Source organism: Erythranthe guttata, chromosome 1 (assembly GCF_056151865.1).
Source record: "Erythranthe guttata isolate IM_541 chromosome 1, IM_541, whole genome shotgun sequence".
In the NCBI taxonomy this organism is placed as follows: domain Eukaryota; kingdom Viridiplantae; phylum Streptophyta; class Magnoliopsida; order Lamiales; family Phrymaceae; genus Erythranthe; species Erythranthe guttata.
The window spans coordinates 1,321,261-1,338,467 of NC_142533.1; the positions used below are offsets into that span (position 1 = coordinate 1,321,261).

General features: G+C 34.2%; 3 protein-coding genes across 6 annotated transcripts; 1 reads left to right on the forward strand and 2 right to left on the reverse strand.

The window, feature by feature from the left end:
• Positions 1-31: 31 nt before the first annotated feature.
• LOC105975234 (E3 ubiquitin-protein ligase At1g63170) lies at positions 32-3,645 on the reverse strand. Its single transcript, XM_013000412.2, has 5 exons — positions 3,408-3,645; positions 1,879-2,665; positions 960-1,085; positions 568-856; positions 32-478 (listed from the first exon to the last, which is right to left on the reverse strand). Exons 2-5 carry the CDS (start codon positions 2,511-2,513, stop codon positions 275-277), a joined length of 1,254 nt encoding a protein of 417 aa, XP_012855866.2. The 5' UTR covers positions 2,514-2,665; positions 3,408-3,645; the 3' UTR covers positions 32-274.
• A 1,453-nt stretch (positions 3,646-5,098) lies between these two features.
• LOC105975231 (serine/threonine protein phosphatase 2A 57 kDa regulatory subunit B' kappa isoform) lies at positions 5,099-8,645 on the forward strand. Its single transcript, XM_013000408.2, has 2 exons — positions 5,099-7,443; positions 8,102-8,645. Exons 1-2 carry the CDS (start codon positions 6,301-6,303, stop codon positions 8,435-8,437), a joined length of 1,479 nt encoding a protein of 492 aa, XP_012855862.1. The 5' UTR covers positions 5,099-6,300; the 3' UTR covers positions 8,438-8,645.
• Positions 8,646-9,473: 828 nt separating this feature from the next.
• On the reverse strand, positions 9,474-14,574 carry LOC105975232 (cyclin-A2-2). 4 transcript variants are annotated; one of them, XM_088815439.1, is made up of 13 exons: positions 14,409-14,574; positions 13,703-13,759; positions 12,881-13,233; positions 12,528-12,786; positions 12,053-12,186; positions 11,770-11,862; positions 11,482-11,615; positions 11,225-11,300; positions 10,748-10,824; positions 10,611-10,644; positions 10,378-10,527; positions 10,159-10,293; positions 9,474-9,947 (listed from the first exon to the last, which is right to left on the reverse strand). In XM_088815439.1, the coding sequence occupies exons 3-13, from the start codon at positions 13,187-13,189 to the stop codon at positions 9,894-9,896; spliced, it is 1,455 nt and encodes a 484-aa protein (XP_088671565.1). In that variant the 5' UTR covers positions 13,190-13,233; positions 13,703-13,759; positions 14,409-14,574; the 3' UTR covers positions 9,474-9,893. The 4 variants fall into 4 exon arrangements, with proteins under 4 accessions (XP_088671565.1, XP_012855864.1, XP_012855865.1 ...); XM_013000410.2 differs by having other exon boundaries at positions 12,528-12,801; XM_013000411.2 differs by lacking the exon at positions 13,703-13,759.
• Between the last annotated feature and the right edge of the window lie 2,633 nt (positions 14,575-17,207).

Consider the following 17,207-nt stretch of genomic DNA (forward strand, 5'->3'; position numbering starts at 1 on the left):
AGTAAATACTAGAGAAAAAATGGAAGAAGCATTACACCCAAACAAGATTGCATATACCATGACAATGTATGTATTTTCTCATGACATAAAATACACAACCATTTTTTCGTTTTTGTACGACCTAAAAAATCGCGCTCTCATACAAAAACGATACTCGATATTAGAAAGGCAATACATACATACACGTACATAACAACCTAATACTCAAACTATACAGCAGGTGGAAAAATCCCTCCCACGAAAAGAAAGCACCGTTTGAAGAATTGGTGCGTTTTTAGAACACGGTGCTATTTCTCAGGTTAGACGTTGCTTCGGTAAGTGAACTCAAAAGAGTATCACCAACTTCGGCTTTGCAGAGTGGGCAAGACGCGTTTATTTTCAGCCATTTATCCACACACTCCTTGTGAAAGAAATGAGTGCATGGCAGTTCCCGTAATTCATCGTTGTTCAAATATTTAGCTAAGCAGATACAGCACACCTGTCGAACGTAATAACGGGTCAATTCTTGGAGCCGATTCAATTTCCACACAAAAAAAAAACAAAAAAAAAGGACGAAAAAAATCTTACAGCATCATCTCCTGATATTGTGCGTTCTTTCTCTGTTCCGGCAGCTACTATCCCACCTTCAACTTCACTCGTGCTCTCTTTATCGTGGCCTTTTTTATTTTTCTTTAATTTAAATTTATAAGTTGGGAGAGAGTTTATCGAATCTTGAGTAGCTCCTCGATCCTGAGACAGATCTTCTCTGAAGCCCAGGACTGAAATTATACAAGGGAGGCAGCAGCAAATTGTGGCGCACAGAATAAACGGCATTGCGTAACCGATACAGCTGAAGGTGAGAAATACTATGCATAACCTGTAAGTCGAGAAATTGCAAACAAATTGAGCACGTAAAATAAGAGACGAAAAAGAAGAGGGATTTTTCCAAGTAAACTAGGCTAGTACGTTTTCTCACAAACCTGTATAAATTGGGAGCTTCTGTGGAAGACGAGTGTCCTCCAAAGATCCACACATTGCCAACCACAAACCAAACGGCAAAGAAGCAATCTAAAGCCATCTTGAGATATTCGACGAATACCTTTATCCTGCAAAAACAACACAGGCGTATTTAGCTTTGTAAGATGTACTCGAAAGGTACTTCGACTTCATACTTTTCTTCCCTTGAACAATCAAGATAAATATTTAATAATGTACGTTTTCCAACTTTTATACATAATTTCCCACTCATTAACAAAATAAGAAAGTAATACAAGCGATTCTCTCACTCTTAAGTTAGATACGAATGCCCAAATTTTCGACACAAGTTTCTACAGAACTGTTTCTCCATTCCATTTCTTATGCAATATAGAACAAGAGGACGATAGACGATAGGTTGAATAACATTTCCCTTCTTCAACCCTTCGTCCATTTTTTCCTCCCACAAAACATGTGTAAATTCATCGAGGAACTTAATTTATGAGGTTGGTTCTCATTAAGGTTTTTCTAAAGAATGGCCAAAGTTATCTCAGTAACAAAGTATTTAAAGGGACACAATTGTCTTTTTATATCATACATCACCACTTAACTTGTGGAAACTGAAACACAATATTCTTGTAATCCCGTGTATACATTAATAGTTAGAAATGCCCTTGAGGAACACATACAAGCAGTCTCCAATGAAGTTGACAAGACTCATCAAGAAATCAACCCTAGAACAAAAACAAATAGAAGTGCCACAACTGAAATTGCAGACACTTTAATTTTAAGACAAAAACCAAACAGGACCCATAGAGAATCGCATTTGTACAGTGCAGTAAAATCGTAATATAACTGAAGAAACTGGAGTAAGATAATAAAATAAAAATAAAAATAATTAAACACACACACATACTACGATACCTTGGATTTGGTAATCTGTTTTGAGAGATTCTAGTAGCTGCACCAGTTATCCAGGGTTCTTCACGATCCATCGGTCCAATAGTCAAAGGAACAGCAGAGATATTAGCCTGAGAAGAATCCTGACGGTGTTGAGATGAATCCTGTTCAGAACCCTGGTTTCGATGTTTAAAACGCCAATACAAGAGAGGGAGAATTGCCAAACAACCAGATGCATAGCCCACTATCCAAGCTTTCAAAGGAGCGTGCGGTTTCTCGTGTTTTGATAAAGACAGAACAACAATAGCTGCAATAATTTGGCCAACTGTCAAAAGTAGCTCAACGGATATCCAGACACCAGAATTTAGTGGACTCCTTTGACGGCCTCGACTATCCCTTCTTCGAATTACAGATGAATTTCTTGAACTTTGAGGTTGATAAACGGGAACTCGTGAACTAGTAGATGGTTGATTTTCACCCCTTTGGTCCAAATTAGTTGATGGCCTCTCATGGGATGAACTAGATGAAGAAGCATCGTTACTGCTACTTGTGATGTCAATAACATGTTCATGGTCACTGTGATTTTCTGCTCGCTCCATAAAAAAAGGTACTTTGTCTGTTGGATTTTTACGATGAAGTCCCGACGTGGGAAAGGCCATCCAAGTCTGCCAGCTGTACACCACTAGCGGGAAACATGGGACAATACAGTGGTGGAAACTTTCAGACTGAGTGGCTAATATAATCCGAAAACTCTAATCTAAAATGGCACCGAGTTTATCCACTATTTGAACCAGATCGACAGTCCTCTTATCTGTTCAAAGTACAAAAGTCAAGCATGTTAGATACCAACCTCAAAAATTAAATCAACAGGTAATTAAGTGGATTTTCTTTATTTTCTTCAACGCTCGTTTCATTCTTCATAAGTTTCTTTAGTCACAAAATTTCCCAGGCGACCGGCAAATAACCCAACAATAGTATAAGAAATTTTAAACGAGCTAACAAACGCTGGCATATTTTCCAACAAAACAAAGCCATAAAAACACGAGACAAAAGTAAATAACTACATCAAATAGCGTAACGGCAAAAGGTTCTACCTCAAACAACTTATCCGAAGAGAAATTAGCCTAGCACACAGACTTGTCTGTACTCTGTACTATTCCTACTACTAACATAAGTGAACAACTCCATCATTAACTCCACACCCATTCTTCAGAAATTAAAGCAACTATACACCATTTTACAAGCTAAAAATGTCGAAAGAAAACACTGAATAAATTCAAAATTCCCACAACCCAACTAAATTCCCATCCCCAAAGAGTAATCCTTTGTACTATCAGATCGTTGACCATCTTACAAATTCATATCAAACCAAAAAGGAAAAAAAACAATACATACCAAAAATTCAGAAACACAAATAGCACATACTTAAAACCCCAAACTCAAAACAGCCGATACTCTAAAAGATCCACAAAATTAAAAATATATATGCAAGCATCGATTACAAGCCACTGGATTACTTGCAAAAAAAGAAAAATTAAAACAAAATTACTGACCGGAGAAAACGAATAGAACGGTGGATTGACGAAAGGGGCAAAAATCAGGTTAACTTCTGTGCGAACGGAAGCTTTTGATTTTGCTGATGAATCATTCAATTTCAGGTTGCTGCCAATATTGGGGTTTTTCACTTCTGCGAAATATTTTTTAATTCTAATATTCACTCGTTATTATATATATATAGATATCTATTTGAATTTAATTTATGACGTCATTTATGGCTTTGCATTTGTCACCGATATTCTATACTCAAAAAAGACTGTATATAATTAATTTAAAAAATATATGTTTTATTAATTAAATAAGTTAATCACTATGAAATTTATGAAATTGGACAAGTTGGGATAGGGCCCAACTTCAACTCTTATCCAATTAGTGAAATTTAATTGGGCTTTTTCAGAATTATTGGGCCAACTGGGGCTATTATCTTATGAAACAGCTTAATTCTACTTCCCTCCTTAAAATAAATTAATAGCACTTTGTCCCTAAAACACAATAAATTATTCATAATACACCCCCAATGAATCTTTCAGTGGTATTTGTTTTAGGGAGTCAAATGAAAAATTAATTTTTTCATTCATCAATCATTTGGAAATTATAAAGTACAAAAATAAAAATAAACATATCATCAACATATTTAAAGATAATATTTTTGTATCACCAAAAAAATATTTTTACGAAAAAAGAAAATTCCTTCAGCTATTTCGTTATCAAGTTATCTGAAAAATCATACAAGCAATCGAATAATTTAGTGATAAAAATTTTATTTTATTTTACATTTTGTAAGAAAATATAGTTTTTTTCCGATAATCTGGTGCGGTTTTTTTTATTTTCTTCGCACTTTGAACGCTCGAAATCAGGTTGGAGGTTGAATAAAATAACAATTTAATTCGTTATTTCGCACCCTAAAACTATCAATAAAAAATTAAATTGAATTTATTATTAAATTCAGATTAATTGTGTTTTTATGGTGCAAAGCGCTATTATTATTTTTTAAGAGTGCAAAGTGTCAAATGACTCCATTTTCAGGGTGAAAAAGTGGGATTAAGCCCAAATAAACCATAGAAAATCCAGCACAAAATTATAATAATAATAAACATGATTGATTATTCATTATTGGTAGGATGGGATTACAAACACATGATTGATTATTCATTATTGCACTATTCACCACTATTTAGTAGGAAAAAAATCACATTTGGTATGAGGGATTATTAATACTGAATAACTTAAATTGATGTTTGGTTATAATGATTATGATTGATTATTCTTGAATTTACAAAACAACCCTTGGTCAAATTAATTTTATTGACTCACAAAAATGTTTAAAAGAAACAATCCCAATTTATCATGCACCCCTTATCAATAATTATTGTAATTTGTAATTATAATAATTATATTATTCTAGGCTTTGGGATAAAAATCTTTTTTTTTTTATTTATTTCTATAGTTTTTGAAAATATTTTTTTTCGACTTAATGTAAAAAATAAAAATCTGACTTTAGCAGCTATGTAATGTAAAAAAAATAAAAATATGACCTAATGTAAAAAATAGTTTTTTTTAATATATGTTTTTTGAAAATTGTAATTTGGTGGATGTGATGAGGCTTTATTTGGGGGGCTTTTTTGTATTTTCATTAGCATTGTCTACATTGGATAATTTAATCACACCTATTGTGGTGGGATAAGTTATCACTCATTTGGGTGATTGAATACCGGGCCTTGTGTCAATACCGGGTTTATATCATTCACACCAAATACCAGATTAGGGGTGACTAATTTGTCAATCACCCCGTATCCCACCAACCAAAAGAGCCCTAAAATGGTAAATTATTGTGACGAGGGAAAATGCCAAAAATCTAATGCCCCCCCATGGATGATGATTCTTGGATCTGCACTCTGCACCACCACTGTGATAAAAAGTTTAATCATCATTTCTTTTTTTTTCCTTTTTTTCTTTTTTTCTTACTTTTTAATCCCTCTCTCTGAATTTACCTCAATACAAATTAAAATCAAATTACTGAATCGATTCTTATTATATGGTTTCAAGTATCCAACCCATCAATGGCAAATTTCATTGATTCCAACCATTGACACTCTCTCTCTCTCTCTCTCTCTCTCTCTCTCTCTCTCTCTCTCTCTCTCTCTCTCTCTCTCTCTCTCTCACACACACACACAGAGAACTTCGGAAAAAGTACAAATGCAATCGTATACAATGTGTGCGTAACCGAAGATCCAACCTTTTATCCCTGTAATCTGCATGTGTGTCTGTGTTTTTTTTTCTCTTTCTTTTTCCTATTTTCAATTTTCTCTCTCTCTAGAATACTATTTGGGGAATCCTAGGTTTGTAATTTTGACCCTTTTCACCCCTTTTTTGAACCGTTGTTATTTTAACTTTCTCTCTCTACAAAAACAAACACAGAAGAATAAAAAAACACGCACCCTCGCATGTTCTACAATGTGCACATTCATTCATATGTATGCACACAGCTAATTCTTCTGCGTGTGTTTATCTCTCTGGGTGTGTGTGTGAGAGAGAGAGTGTTTATATTGTGAATGTTTTCCGATTTTTGCCTGATTTTGGTGAATTTCTAGGTTCCGTGATCTTCTTTTTTTTTTTTTTTTTGATTTAAAAAAAATTGTTCAAAGATCTCACCTTTGAACAATTTAAGAATTTATGCGATTAAATTTTATTTTTTTGGGGTTATTTATTTAATTTTTCAGATCCCCATTGTTATCGTCCTTGCATTGTTTTTTGTGGGCTAGGTTTTCACCCACTCACTGTACTCGAAACACCTTTAATTTGAAACCCTAAAGTTTCAATCTTTTTTCACATTTACCTTTTTCAATTTCTCCATCATTTGAGGAAATTGAATTTTTTATTTGAAAACACATGATGTGGAAGCAAATTCTCGGTAAAATCCCCAAAAAATCCCAGAAACCAGATCAAGATTCTTCCAGAAACCCTAATTCGGGCCCCAACACATCGTCTCCGGGCTCGATTCGGGCCAACACCAACACTCCTGCCGCGAAACGAGCTTCCGCTGCGGTTTTTCCAACCTGTGTGATTGCAGGAATCGAGCCGTTGCTCGCATTCAAAGATGTTTCGAGCTCGGAAAAAATGAATCTTTTCATTAGCAAGCTTAGCCTTTGCTGTGTAGTGTTCGATTTCACCGATCCAGCAAAGAACGTTCAAGAAAAGGAGCTCAAACGGGCCACATTGATCGAGCTTCTCGATTTCGTTTCCCAAAACCCCCCAAAATTCTCCGAGCCCGCAATTTTAGCCTCATGCAAAATGTGCTCCGTTAACTTATTCCGCGTTTTCCCACCTAATTGCCGCTCTAATAGTAACCCTACTTCAGGCGAAAACGACAATGATGACGAGCCGACGTTCGATCCTGCATGGCCCCACTTGCAGATAGTGTACGATTTCTTTCTAAAGTTTGTCACTTCGACTTCTTTGGAAGCAAAAGTCGGGAAAAAGTACGTAAACCACTCCTACATTCTGAGGCTTATCGACTTGTTCGACTCTGAGGATCCAAGAGAAAGGGACTGTCTGAAGGCGATTCTGCATCGAATATACGGCAAGTTTATGGTTCACCGTCCATTCATAAGGAAGAGCGTGAGCAACGTGTTTTACAGATTCGTGTTCGAAACGGACAAGCATAACGGGATCGCAGAACTGTTGGAGATTTTCGGTAGTGTGATAACTGGATTTGCTTTGCCTTTGAAAGAGGAGCACAAGATATTTCTGTCGAGGGCACTTATTCCGTTGCACAAGCCAAAGTCTTTGGGGGTTTACTTTCAGCAGCTGACTTACTGTATTAGCCAGTTTATCGAGAAAGATCCGAAGCTGGCTTGCAATGTGATCGAGGGGCTGTTGAAATATTGGCCGATTACGAATACGCAGAAGGAAGTTATGTTTCTGAGCGAGTTGGAGGAGATTCTTGAAGTTATTAATATGGCTGAGTTTCAAAAAGTCATGGTTCCTTTGTTCTGGCGCCTCGGTCGCTGCATAAATAGCTACCATTTTCAGGTAACTCTTAGTTCTCGTTTATAACGGTGACTCGCTGAATCTTTTTAATCGGTTTTTATTTATTGCGGTTTGGTATCTAAATTCTAGAAAGCTCTTAGATTGTTGAAATTATGTGTATTGTAGAAAGGTATGAAATATTTGCTATATTTGCTTATGTGGCCGTTGTCGTTGATTAATTGATGGCAATTTAATTCACTTCGGTAGAATCTAAGATTATATTTGACAAGAATTGCCGGCTCTGCCAGGTGGCTGCTATAGATTGGTTATGTGGCCGATGGGCGTCCTATATTAATTTCCACATTTTGAAAAACTTGCTTTACGCTTAATTTCAGGATTGTTTGTATGCTGTCAGCCCTCGTGGATTTCGAATATATTTTATTAGATTTAATTGATTTGAGCTGCAACGAGCATTTAAGTTGCAGGAGAAGTAAATCTATCCAAATAAAGCCTGTATCATTTCAAACGAACAAGATGAAAATTCTGCATACCTCGACTTTTCTCATCGCAACTTAAATGAAACTTTTTGTCATTTTTTAATTGTAATAAAACTTCTTGAGTTTGATTAAAGCATACGATCAATTAGACATATAGACGAAAAAAATCCTGGCTTTTAGTTCCTACATTCTTGAATAAATGATCTCCGCTTTCTTTATTACAGGTGGCCGAAAGAGCTCTGTTCCTATGGAACAACGAGCAATTACTAAACCTAGTAGCACAAAATCGACAAGTGATACTGCCGATAGTGTTTCCATCTCTGGAAACCAACGCACAAAGCCACTGGAACCAAGCTGTTCTCAACCTAACATTAAACGTTAAAAAAATGCTGTCTGAAATGGACGAAGCCCTTGTCGCGGAGTGCGTTTCGAATTACGAAGCCGAGCAAAAAGGTAAGAATCTGGCGGTTGAAAAACGTAGGGAAATTTGGGAGCGGCTGGAAAGTGATGCTAGCGTACAGCCGATGGCTAGAAATACTGCTGTTTTGGTGAACCGTTAGGAGTCTCGTTTGGGAAGTCGTCTTTTTTTTTTTAATGTGCATTATTATTAAACCTTGTTTTTTCGTTTTTTTTTTTAGTCGTAGTGATGTGGCACTGACTGAAGGTGTTATGTATGATGAGAATGAAAAGGTGGTGGTTGTATTTGTTGTTGTTATGAAAATGTAATGTGGTCTTTTTTTCTCAACCAGAAAGGGTATTTTGGGAAAAGAGTGTTCTTTAGGTAATGGTGTAAACTGAGTATCTTGTCTTAGTTTTAGAGTTTGAGCGGACCCGAATTTATAGATGTCCCGTTTCTTGAGCAGTAAGCATACTTACGGTTATTAACCTAGTTGCTTTGTCCTTTGGACCGGCTGCATTTAATGGGGTTTTAGAGTTTTATAAACGTAGCGCGGAGCTAAGTATGCTTGGCTTCTAGACGCTTGCCTTGCTTCCATGGCTCGAGCCAATACCCGAAGCCGAGTCGGGCTTTTCTTGTACTATTTTAGATGATAAGAGGTCCATATCGGAATGAAATTTCCAAGTTATGCCGATTTTGATTCGAATATTTCCGATTTTAGAACAAGTCCCGTCCAAATTCGAAATGTTTTGAATAGGAGCTGAGTTGGAATATTAACTTCCAATTTCCGAATATTTGAATTTTTTTCCAAAATTTTTGTTTTTTCCAAACATTGTACTTAATATTAGTATCATGTATTTTACATTATAGTTGACTAGAAAATGAAAATTCCGATGATTCCAATTTTGGAACAAATTTTTCCATTCGAATTATTCTAAACTTCCAATTTACATTTTTCAGAGATTGATTGAAAGGAATTTGAATTAGTTTTTTTTTTCCTGAAAACTAATTTTTCACGTCAAACCGGGGTTTTTCACACTGCAAGCATTTTTTGAAATTTCCGGTTTTTGTGTTGAACCGGACTGGACCATCGACCGAGTTCCGGTTCAACTGGGTTTTTCGGCACTTAACCAATGTTTTTGAATTTCTGATTTGTATGTTTTAGAAGGCAAACTCACATTTCGTGTCGAACACAAGAATCAAATTGTCAAGCATTAATGATTTTCATTGATACAATAGCTGAGTTCATTTCTTGAATAATTACCAGCCAGCAAGAAGTTAGCTGCTGTCAAATGACAAATAACTTGCCACAACTTCATACAGTTACCCGAAAGGAAAATGCTTTATCAAAAAAGGCATTTCATGTTCGTAAATAAGTAGTAGCACCTATCCTTCTTGCCTTTTTACAACTTGTTATGGGAGCACCGAAACTGATTACAACAGTACAACAATGGTAAGGGGTTTTTTTCTTGCGAGGTGTATGAATAAAGAATGAGGATTTTGCTTCCATTAGTCTCCGACTATTTACCCGTTTTTCGCCTCCAATATTCTAGAAGAAAGTCAGTTTGTAGCTGCAATAAATATCTCATCACTCTGTAAGAAGGGTCTTTGTTAAACGCTTAGAATAGTGCCTCGACAGGTTTTGACGAACGCAGATCCGAAACACGCTTGAACTGTCATAACAGGAAATAAACAATATAAGCACAAGATATTATTATTCCGTTCAGTTTTCAATAGCATTTTCGAAGAAGGATTTCTAATACTTAGCTCTCATTTTAAGTTAATATTTGAAATCCTTACCACAAAATCTTCTACTCGAATCCAAATGCAAACTAAGGATTTCGATTATGAAGTTTGTTGTAGAAAAAGTTCTCGATTGTTTACCTTAGATTGCTTGTACTTTTCACGGATGGCATTAACCATGCACTTGGTTGTGTTTTGCTGTAATTCTTGCAACTCTAAAACGGCGGTTTTTAGCTCTGAAAACTTGTGCCTGGTGTAGTGCTCTAGTGTTGGATTCTGAAAAGTATGTTACTTCACTTTATTACAAAATTCGGAAAGAAAAGATGAAATAGGAACGAGTGGGATGAGAGAGAGACTAACCCATGGATGGTCTGACTGGTCAAGTGTCCATCTGGCAAGAAATACAGCAGAGGCAGCAATTAAGGATGGGAGAAACTTTAGGAAACTGTAGTTAGTTAGACTTAGTTCTGCTAAATAGTTTGCCAAGAATTCCAGCTCAACCGATGGGACCTAGAAATGAGAGAGCAATTTGATTAGTCGGAAGTAGCTTTGTTTATCGTTGAACTTAGATTTGCAGAAACCGTTTTGTTTACCTTATAAGAAACTTGTGCTGCTTGAATGAACCTCCTATAAAAAAACAATGAAAGAAAAGAAAATCGAGAGTGAATTTAGCAAGACGGCATTAAGTGGGGAAGAAAAAGAGATCGCAGGATTCATATAGACATGGTACCTAAGGAACTTCTTTGTGGTGGGAACTGACACTTGAAATTCTATATAGTTCAAAATACGACTCTCCATTTGCACCACCTGTCATGTCACCACATAAGTTCTGCATATACAATTTAAACTTATCCAAACAAGAACATAAATGAATTTAGAGAACTATCTTAGAAATCACATATGGTAAACTTAAGAATCCGGAAGTAACTTAGGTAAATTTTAAGAAACCAGTATGAATGCATACACGGTGGCCAGACTTTGTAATGGGAGAAAGTTGAAGAACACTAGATAGTTAGGATGAGGAATCTATTCAGAAACTGTAATCCGTTCAAGACCACATCCATGGAGTCTTTGAGTACAATGCATATAATCATGCTTGTGTTAAGGGTAGCACAATGATAATAACCAAGTAGAAAACCGATATCGTATATTCTGTGAAGATTTATCCTAGTTGACAAATGACATTTGAAAAAGATAAGGGCAGTACCTCTTCTTTCGTGTAAGTGTTATCCGTGATAAAGCAAAATTCTTCCACACGAGGTGCGCAAATTTCTTCGTATTTCCTTCAGTCAATAAACAAGCAGGATATAAATGACAAGATTTAGTGCTGCTAGACAGACAAGGACTACAAAAACATGAAATCGGACTCAATAGCTTGAATGACTGAAGAAAAATAAGATCACTTAAATGTGAGATATATTTGTTTTTTCACTTCTGTATAATCTTTAGTAGTTAATAACTTACGAAGCAATTAGCATGCAGGTTACACCAAGAAGTTGCAACTTTTGCTTCTCAATGTAATTCTCGGATAGGAATCTGTCTATGAGATTTACAGTCAAGTATAGTGTATCAGGCACCAGCCTATATTCTTCAGAAACCTGAAAAGAGGCAATGAACATGAATAATATAGAATAGAGAAGGATAAAACAAAAGACTAGAGATCAAGGAAAAAATCTTGAAGAAAATGATAAAATAAACCCCACAAACTTTTCAGTGTCAAACCCAATTAAGAGAATGATTGAGCGGACGAACCTCCACAAGCCAATCAATCAGAATACCCCGCATGCCATGTGTGATGTCACGCTGCAGCTTTTCCATATAATCAGCTACAGGTCTCCGGTCAACCTGAGAGAAGACCGAAAGTTTATATGTGTTGACATGACACAACATTTGTGGAAAACAGAAGTTCTCTAGTCAATCCACATTAACAAGATAAGAATATGTACACCTTCACATGACAAGATAATTTAAAAATTCATAATTCATTCTAATCAACTAAGACGATAGATGGACCGCAGAACGCCAGGCAACTAACCTGTCTTGCATACAAATTAGAATATATATCGTCTGCGTACAGGCTACACATCAGCGGATCCTTGTGTTTTGAATCTATATCTGTAATGCCTCTATCATCCAAGTTTTCCCGTTTCACGCGAAGCATGCCATCTTCTGCATGATGACCAAAAAATGTTAAATTTGGTCGCAAATACTAGCTAATAATGAACATCTAATCATATATGTTTACATTTTGTATAAACAAACTTCGTATCGGCGTATCAAAGGACTCCAATAGTATTACTGACAGTTGTATACATGTTTTTATTTACATGGTAAATGTCCAACTTAGTCTAAAAGTGCCATATGATGATTACTAGCCATGAGCAATCTGGAACCAAGTTTTCAGATACTGTGTCAATCATATACGCATATATCATTGCATTTAAGTGTTGCATTGTGGGTAAAAGAATTCACGTATTTGGTTCTGTCAATAGTTCAATGGAAAATCTCACCTCTATCTGATGGACTTATCATTGGAACACTGGAATCCGCCTCCGTAGAACTCCGAACGGCTGTTCCCATGTATCTTGCATTGACTTTGGTTGGTTCAATGGTCAAATTCGCTGCGGGGCTTACTTCTTGGATTTCCTCCACCTCTATTTTTTTCATTTCACCTACTAAGTCTGCTCTTCTATCTCCTGGAACCTTAGAATTTTGAACAAATCGAGCAGGAGCCACCTTTTCTTTTTTCTGTAAGGAGCCTTTTCTAGGCTGACAACCAACAATCTTTATAGTAAGTAAGTTTGTGAACAAAGAAAAAAAGAGTTACGCTGTATTTTCTCGAAAATGATGGACATAATATTACCTGACCTCTGGCTGCATTGATGCAGTTTATGTACAAATTATCACATTTTATATTAGTTACATCCTTGAGAACAGCCCTTTTCTTGGGCTGAGGACACGCAGCTGAATTTTCGGCCAGATTATTGTTATCTGATGCGGCTCTTTTCAAGTTTCCTCCCAAGACATGTCTGGCATTTTGTTTTGCCGAAGGATGCAAAGGTGGTAATCCACTTGAAGAGCCCAAGGCTTTTGCCCGTGCTCGTGTAATTCGCACAGTGGGCTCCCCAATGTTAGATGACCTATTCTCGTTGTTCATAACTGCATGCTTCATCGGACAACAGCTTCTGGAACCGAATCAACACGCGTTCATAATTCCTGCAAATACAGCATGAAAGCAATGTCAAATGACCAAATAATTGTTCACATACGGACCAAATAAATCGGTGATGAAACTCCCAACAAAAGATAAACTACAGTCCTCGAAATATACAGAACACTAGTCTTTAATATCGCCACCCTTTCAACAGTAACACTTGAAACTAGACAGAACCCGTACTGTTTTCCGAGGTGATTATAGAGTTTTAAAAAAGTAAAACGGATATCATCATAATGTAGAGAGTCACACAGTGAAATCATAATACAATATCGGGTTTCTACTAATTCCATGATATGCACAGTCCTAAATTGAGCAACATACATCAGAGCGTCAACCCAACATTGTGTTAATTTGAATTCTCGGAGCTCGAATCAATGTCGGAACCAAGAAATCGAACAAATTGTCAAAATCGACTAACTACAGATTCATCAGCTGAGATATACAAAACGATTCATCAAGTTTATATACCATATACTCCAAGAACTGCAGCATGAAATTCTCTGGCACCAAAAAACCTCCCACTGCCTGTCCATAAAATTATAATCAATGTCGGATCGAATAATTTTTTTTCTTATTAAGTAACCCAATTCGCTCAACAATTTCACAAATCTTCCCAAAAATTACATATTCATTTTAGGTGTCCTCAAATCCGAGTGGTAAATTAGAAACAATATCTGACGCATATAATAGAAGGAAGAAAAAATTCAAATTCAAATTCAAAATTCAAATTTCAGTAGATCTTTCGTTAATTCCAATTCCACATGCTTCCAGTCACCTACCATGTAAATATTTTTTTAAATTTTTGTAAAGATTACTGAGCTCACAGAGATTACTTTTTTTCTTTTTTTAGCTCACATTTCATTGTTACCAAAATCAAAATATCCAGAATGTCAGCAAAAATAAACTTAATCGGAGCTACATAATAGCTCATCACATCGTAAAAAAATCCCCAAAAAATTACAAAAAAATTGAAAAACGAAAATGCTATTTCAGATCTATATCAAACAATCGAACTTCGAAATAAAAGCTCAAACAGCTCCCAAAAAAATTACATCGTACATTTTAAAATCATCCGGAGCTCAAAAACACACACACAAACACAAACGAAGACTATCGCATAAATTTAAAACACAAAAAAAATTCAAAAAAAAAATGTCGAAATCGAGAGAAGTACAGATAAAATCGGAGGAGTTCAGCTGATGCTGCGATTACAGAGCTCCCATGGCAGCTCTAGCACCTCGATTCACGCAGATCGCTCATCCGACGAAATGTATAGATACAACAGCGGTGGTGTGTGTGTGTAGATAAAGTGTGTTTTTAGAGTGAGAGAGTGTGAGTGTGAACTGTGTGTGAGTGTGTGTGGGTATATATACGGAGGAGGGGAGCGTGAGAGCGGGGTGAGGGGCAGAGTTCAAAAATCCAAAAATAAACTTTTACTATCGCCACTCCTGATTTTTCTGTTTCCAGATTTGCTCCCCCCTTAATTTTTTCTTAATTAACTTTCTATATATATATTTATTTAATTATTTATTAATCCTCATAATAATGTGTCATGAAATTAAATTACTTAGTCAAATATATGTTCCCTTAATTTCCTTAACTAGAAAACAGAAAAGGGGAAACAATTATGTCTTTTTTTTATTTATTTTTTATTTTCTTTTTATGTTGGATTTCTAATTTCATTTAATGGAATTTGATTTCTTGAATTTTCAAAGTGACAGTTGGTTTCTTTTGAATATAATAATGGTTTTTATGAAATGAATTTGGGTTGTTATATTCAAATAAATAATTTTCATTAGGGGACTTAATTACATAATTATGTTTGTCCTTTTTTTGTTTAAACATGGGTTGATTGATTTAGTACATTGTTTAGTGATGTTGATTGAGTGTTCTTTAGATAATGGTCCTTGTTTTGAGGGGATTAATTTGGCTAGAAATTTGCCTAGGATTGTTGTTGATTTTTATATTTTAAATTTTGAAAAAAAAAATAAATAAATAGATAGATAAAATCTTATGGTGATGATCATAGTATGTTGAAATTTTCTTGTTTCTTTTTATGAACCTGTAATTATTAATTAACTTTTTTTGGGAGCTCCTAATCATCTTTCCATTAGTTGTTTGGATCCATTAATCATAATTATGAGATTTTTTTAGTATATTACTTTATGTAATTTCAAATTTGTACATTTAGAATTTAGATGTTCGGTTGAATGAAAAATATATAAATTTTAATTTATTTTTTTAAAAATTGAAAAATATATAAATTCAAGTGAAATAAAGAAACTAGCATAAGAAGGTGAATTAAAATTTTACAAAGATATTTAGGATAATGTTCTAGTTTCTTAAGAATATTTTCATTAAAAGAGCACATATAACAAAACAAGTAAATATTATAAATTAAATGAAAAAAAGTAAATAGTTTAAATTTTAATTAAAATCACATCAATCAAAATAATATATTTCTGAAAAAGTATTATCATTTAAAAAAAAAATTACGCTTGACTAATTAGGTGTCGGAAATAACTAAGGTAAACGAGATAAAATTTAATGGGCCGGTGAACTAAAAACGATACCCGACGTCGATACCAAATAAAATGGGTCAAATCCACCTTTGGGGCACAACTTTAAAACAAAAATATTATTGCATTGTAAATATTTAGTAATATATATTAATTAATAAATGTGACATATTAATATATCTGTAACAGTTGTATATTTATAAATTCTAACCCCCAAATAGGGTTCACAAAAGAATTTATTGATTTTCATTAAATGATTAACGTTTTATAAAATATAATATTAGTGAGTAATCTGTATTGATGCACTAAATTATTATTTGTATAGTTAATTATTAATTATTAAATAATAAAATCATTAAAGTTTATTCATAACCCAATTTTTAGTGAACCTTGTCCCACGCAAATTAGGCAGTAATGTTCATTTTCTTTTTCAAAAATTCAATACAAACCCCAATATCCTAACATTAGTCACGTGTTTGTCGATATTTTACGAAATTGTCTTAATAATAATAATAATAATAATAATAATAATAATAATAATAATAATAATAATAATAATAATAATAATAATAATAATAATAATAATAAAAAAGACACACCCGTGTCCGATTTATTTTTAATAAATTGAAAATATTTTACAAAAATCATAGTAAAATCAAAATTGATCATTATGCGATCCTGTAAATACTAATTAAACAACATACAACCATCCATATATATAAATTAATATATTTACCAGGTGTATGATCTACAAATACGATCAAGTAAATTGAAGATCAATGATTAAATCCTTATAAATAAATTACCTTTCATAATCCATTATTAAATAGAAAATCAAATATGGATTATGTAGTAATTATACTAATTTAGTAACTTAAGAAGTGAGCTAAACTTCGAGATCTACGAAATAAGTAATCCCACTAATTAGAGCGGGACTTTTTCATTTTTGAACTCAGTTGACCAAACACGTCGCTATCTCGTTACAGCACACACATATGATAAAAATAATTAATATAATATATAGTTATTATTTATTATTAGTAATTTATTATGATATATACCAAACTCAATAAATTCTGAGTGAAGGTTTGTTTTTTTATTGGGCCAAGGCATTTTTCCTGGACCATTACTGACAACGTAGCATGTTCTAGACTTTTCAAATTTAAATTGTATTTTATATTCCAATTCTTTTTTATTTATTTTTATTTTTATTTAATTTAATTTTAAAATATGGTACGAAATACAAAGGTATTGGCAGACCGAAGACCAATTCAAATTTTCTTGGTCTTTGTTTTATTTTTTTAAGGATGAATCTGAATGGATCCAAAATTTAAGTACACATATGGTATTTAAACTTGGATATTAATTATTTAATTATATACCATTGTCTATATATAATGAGGATTTAAGCAAAAAAAAAAAGGGTTGATTCAATTCCCATGAAAAAAAAAAAA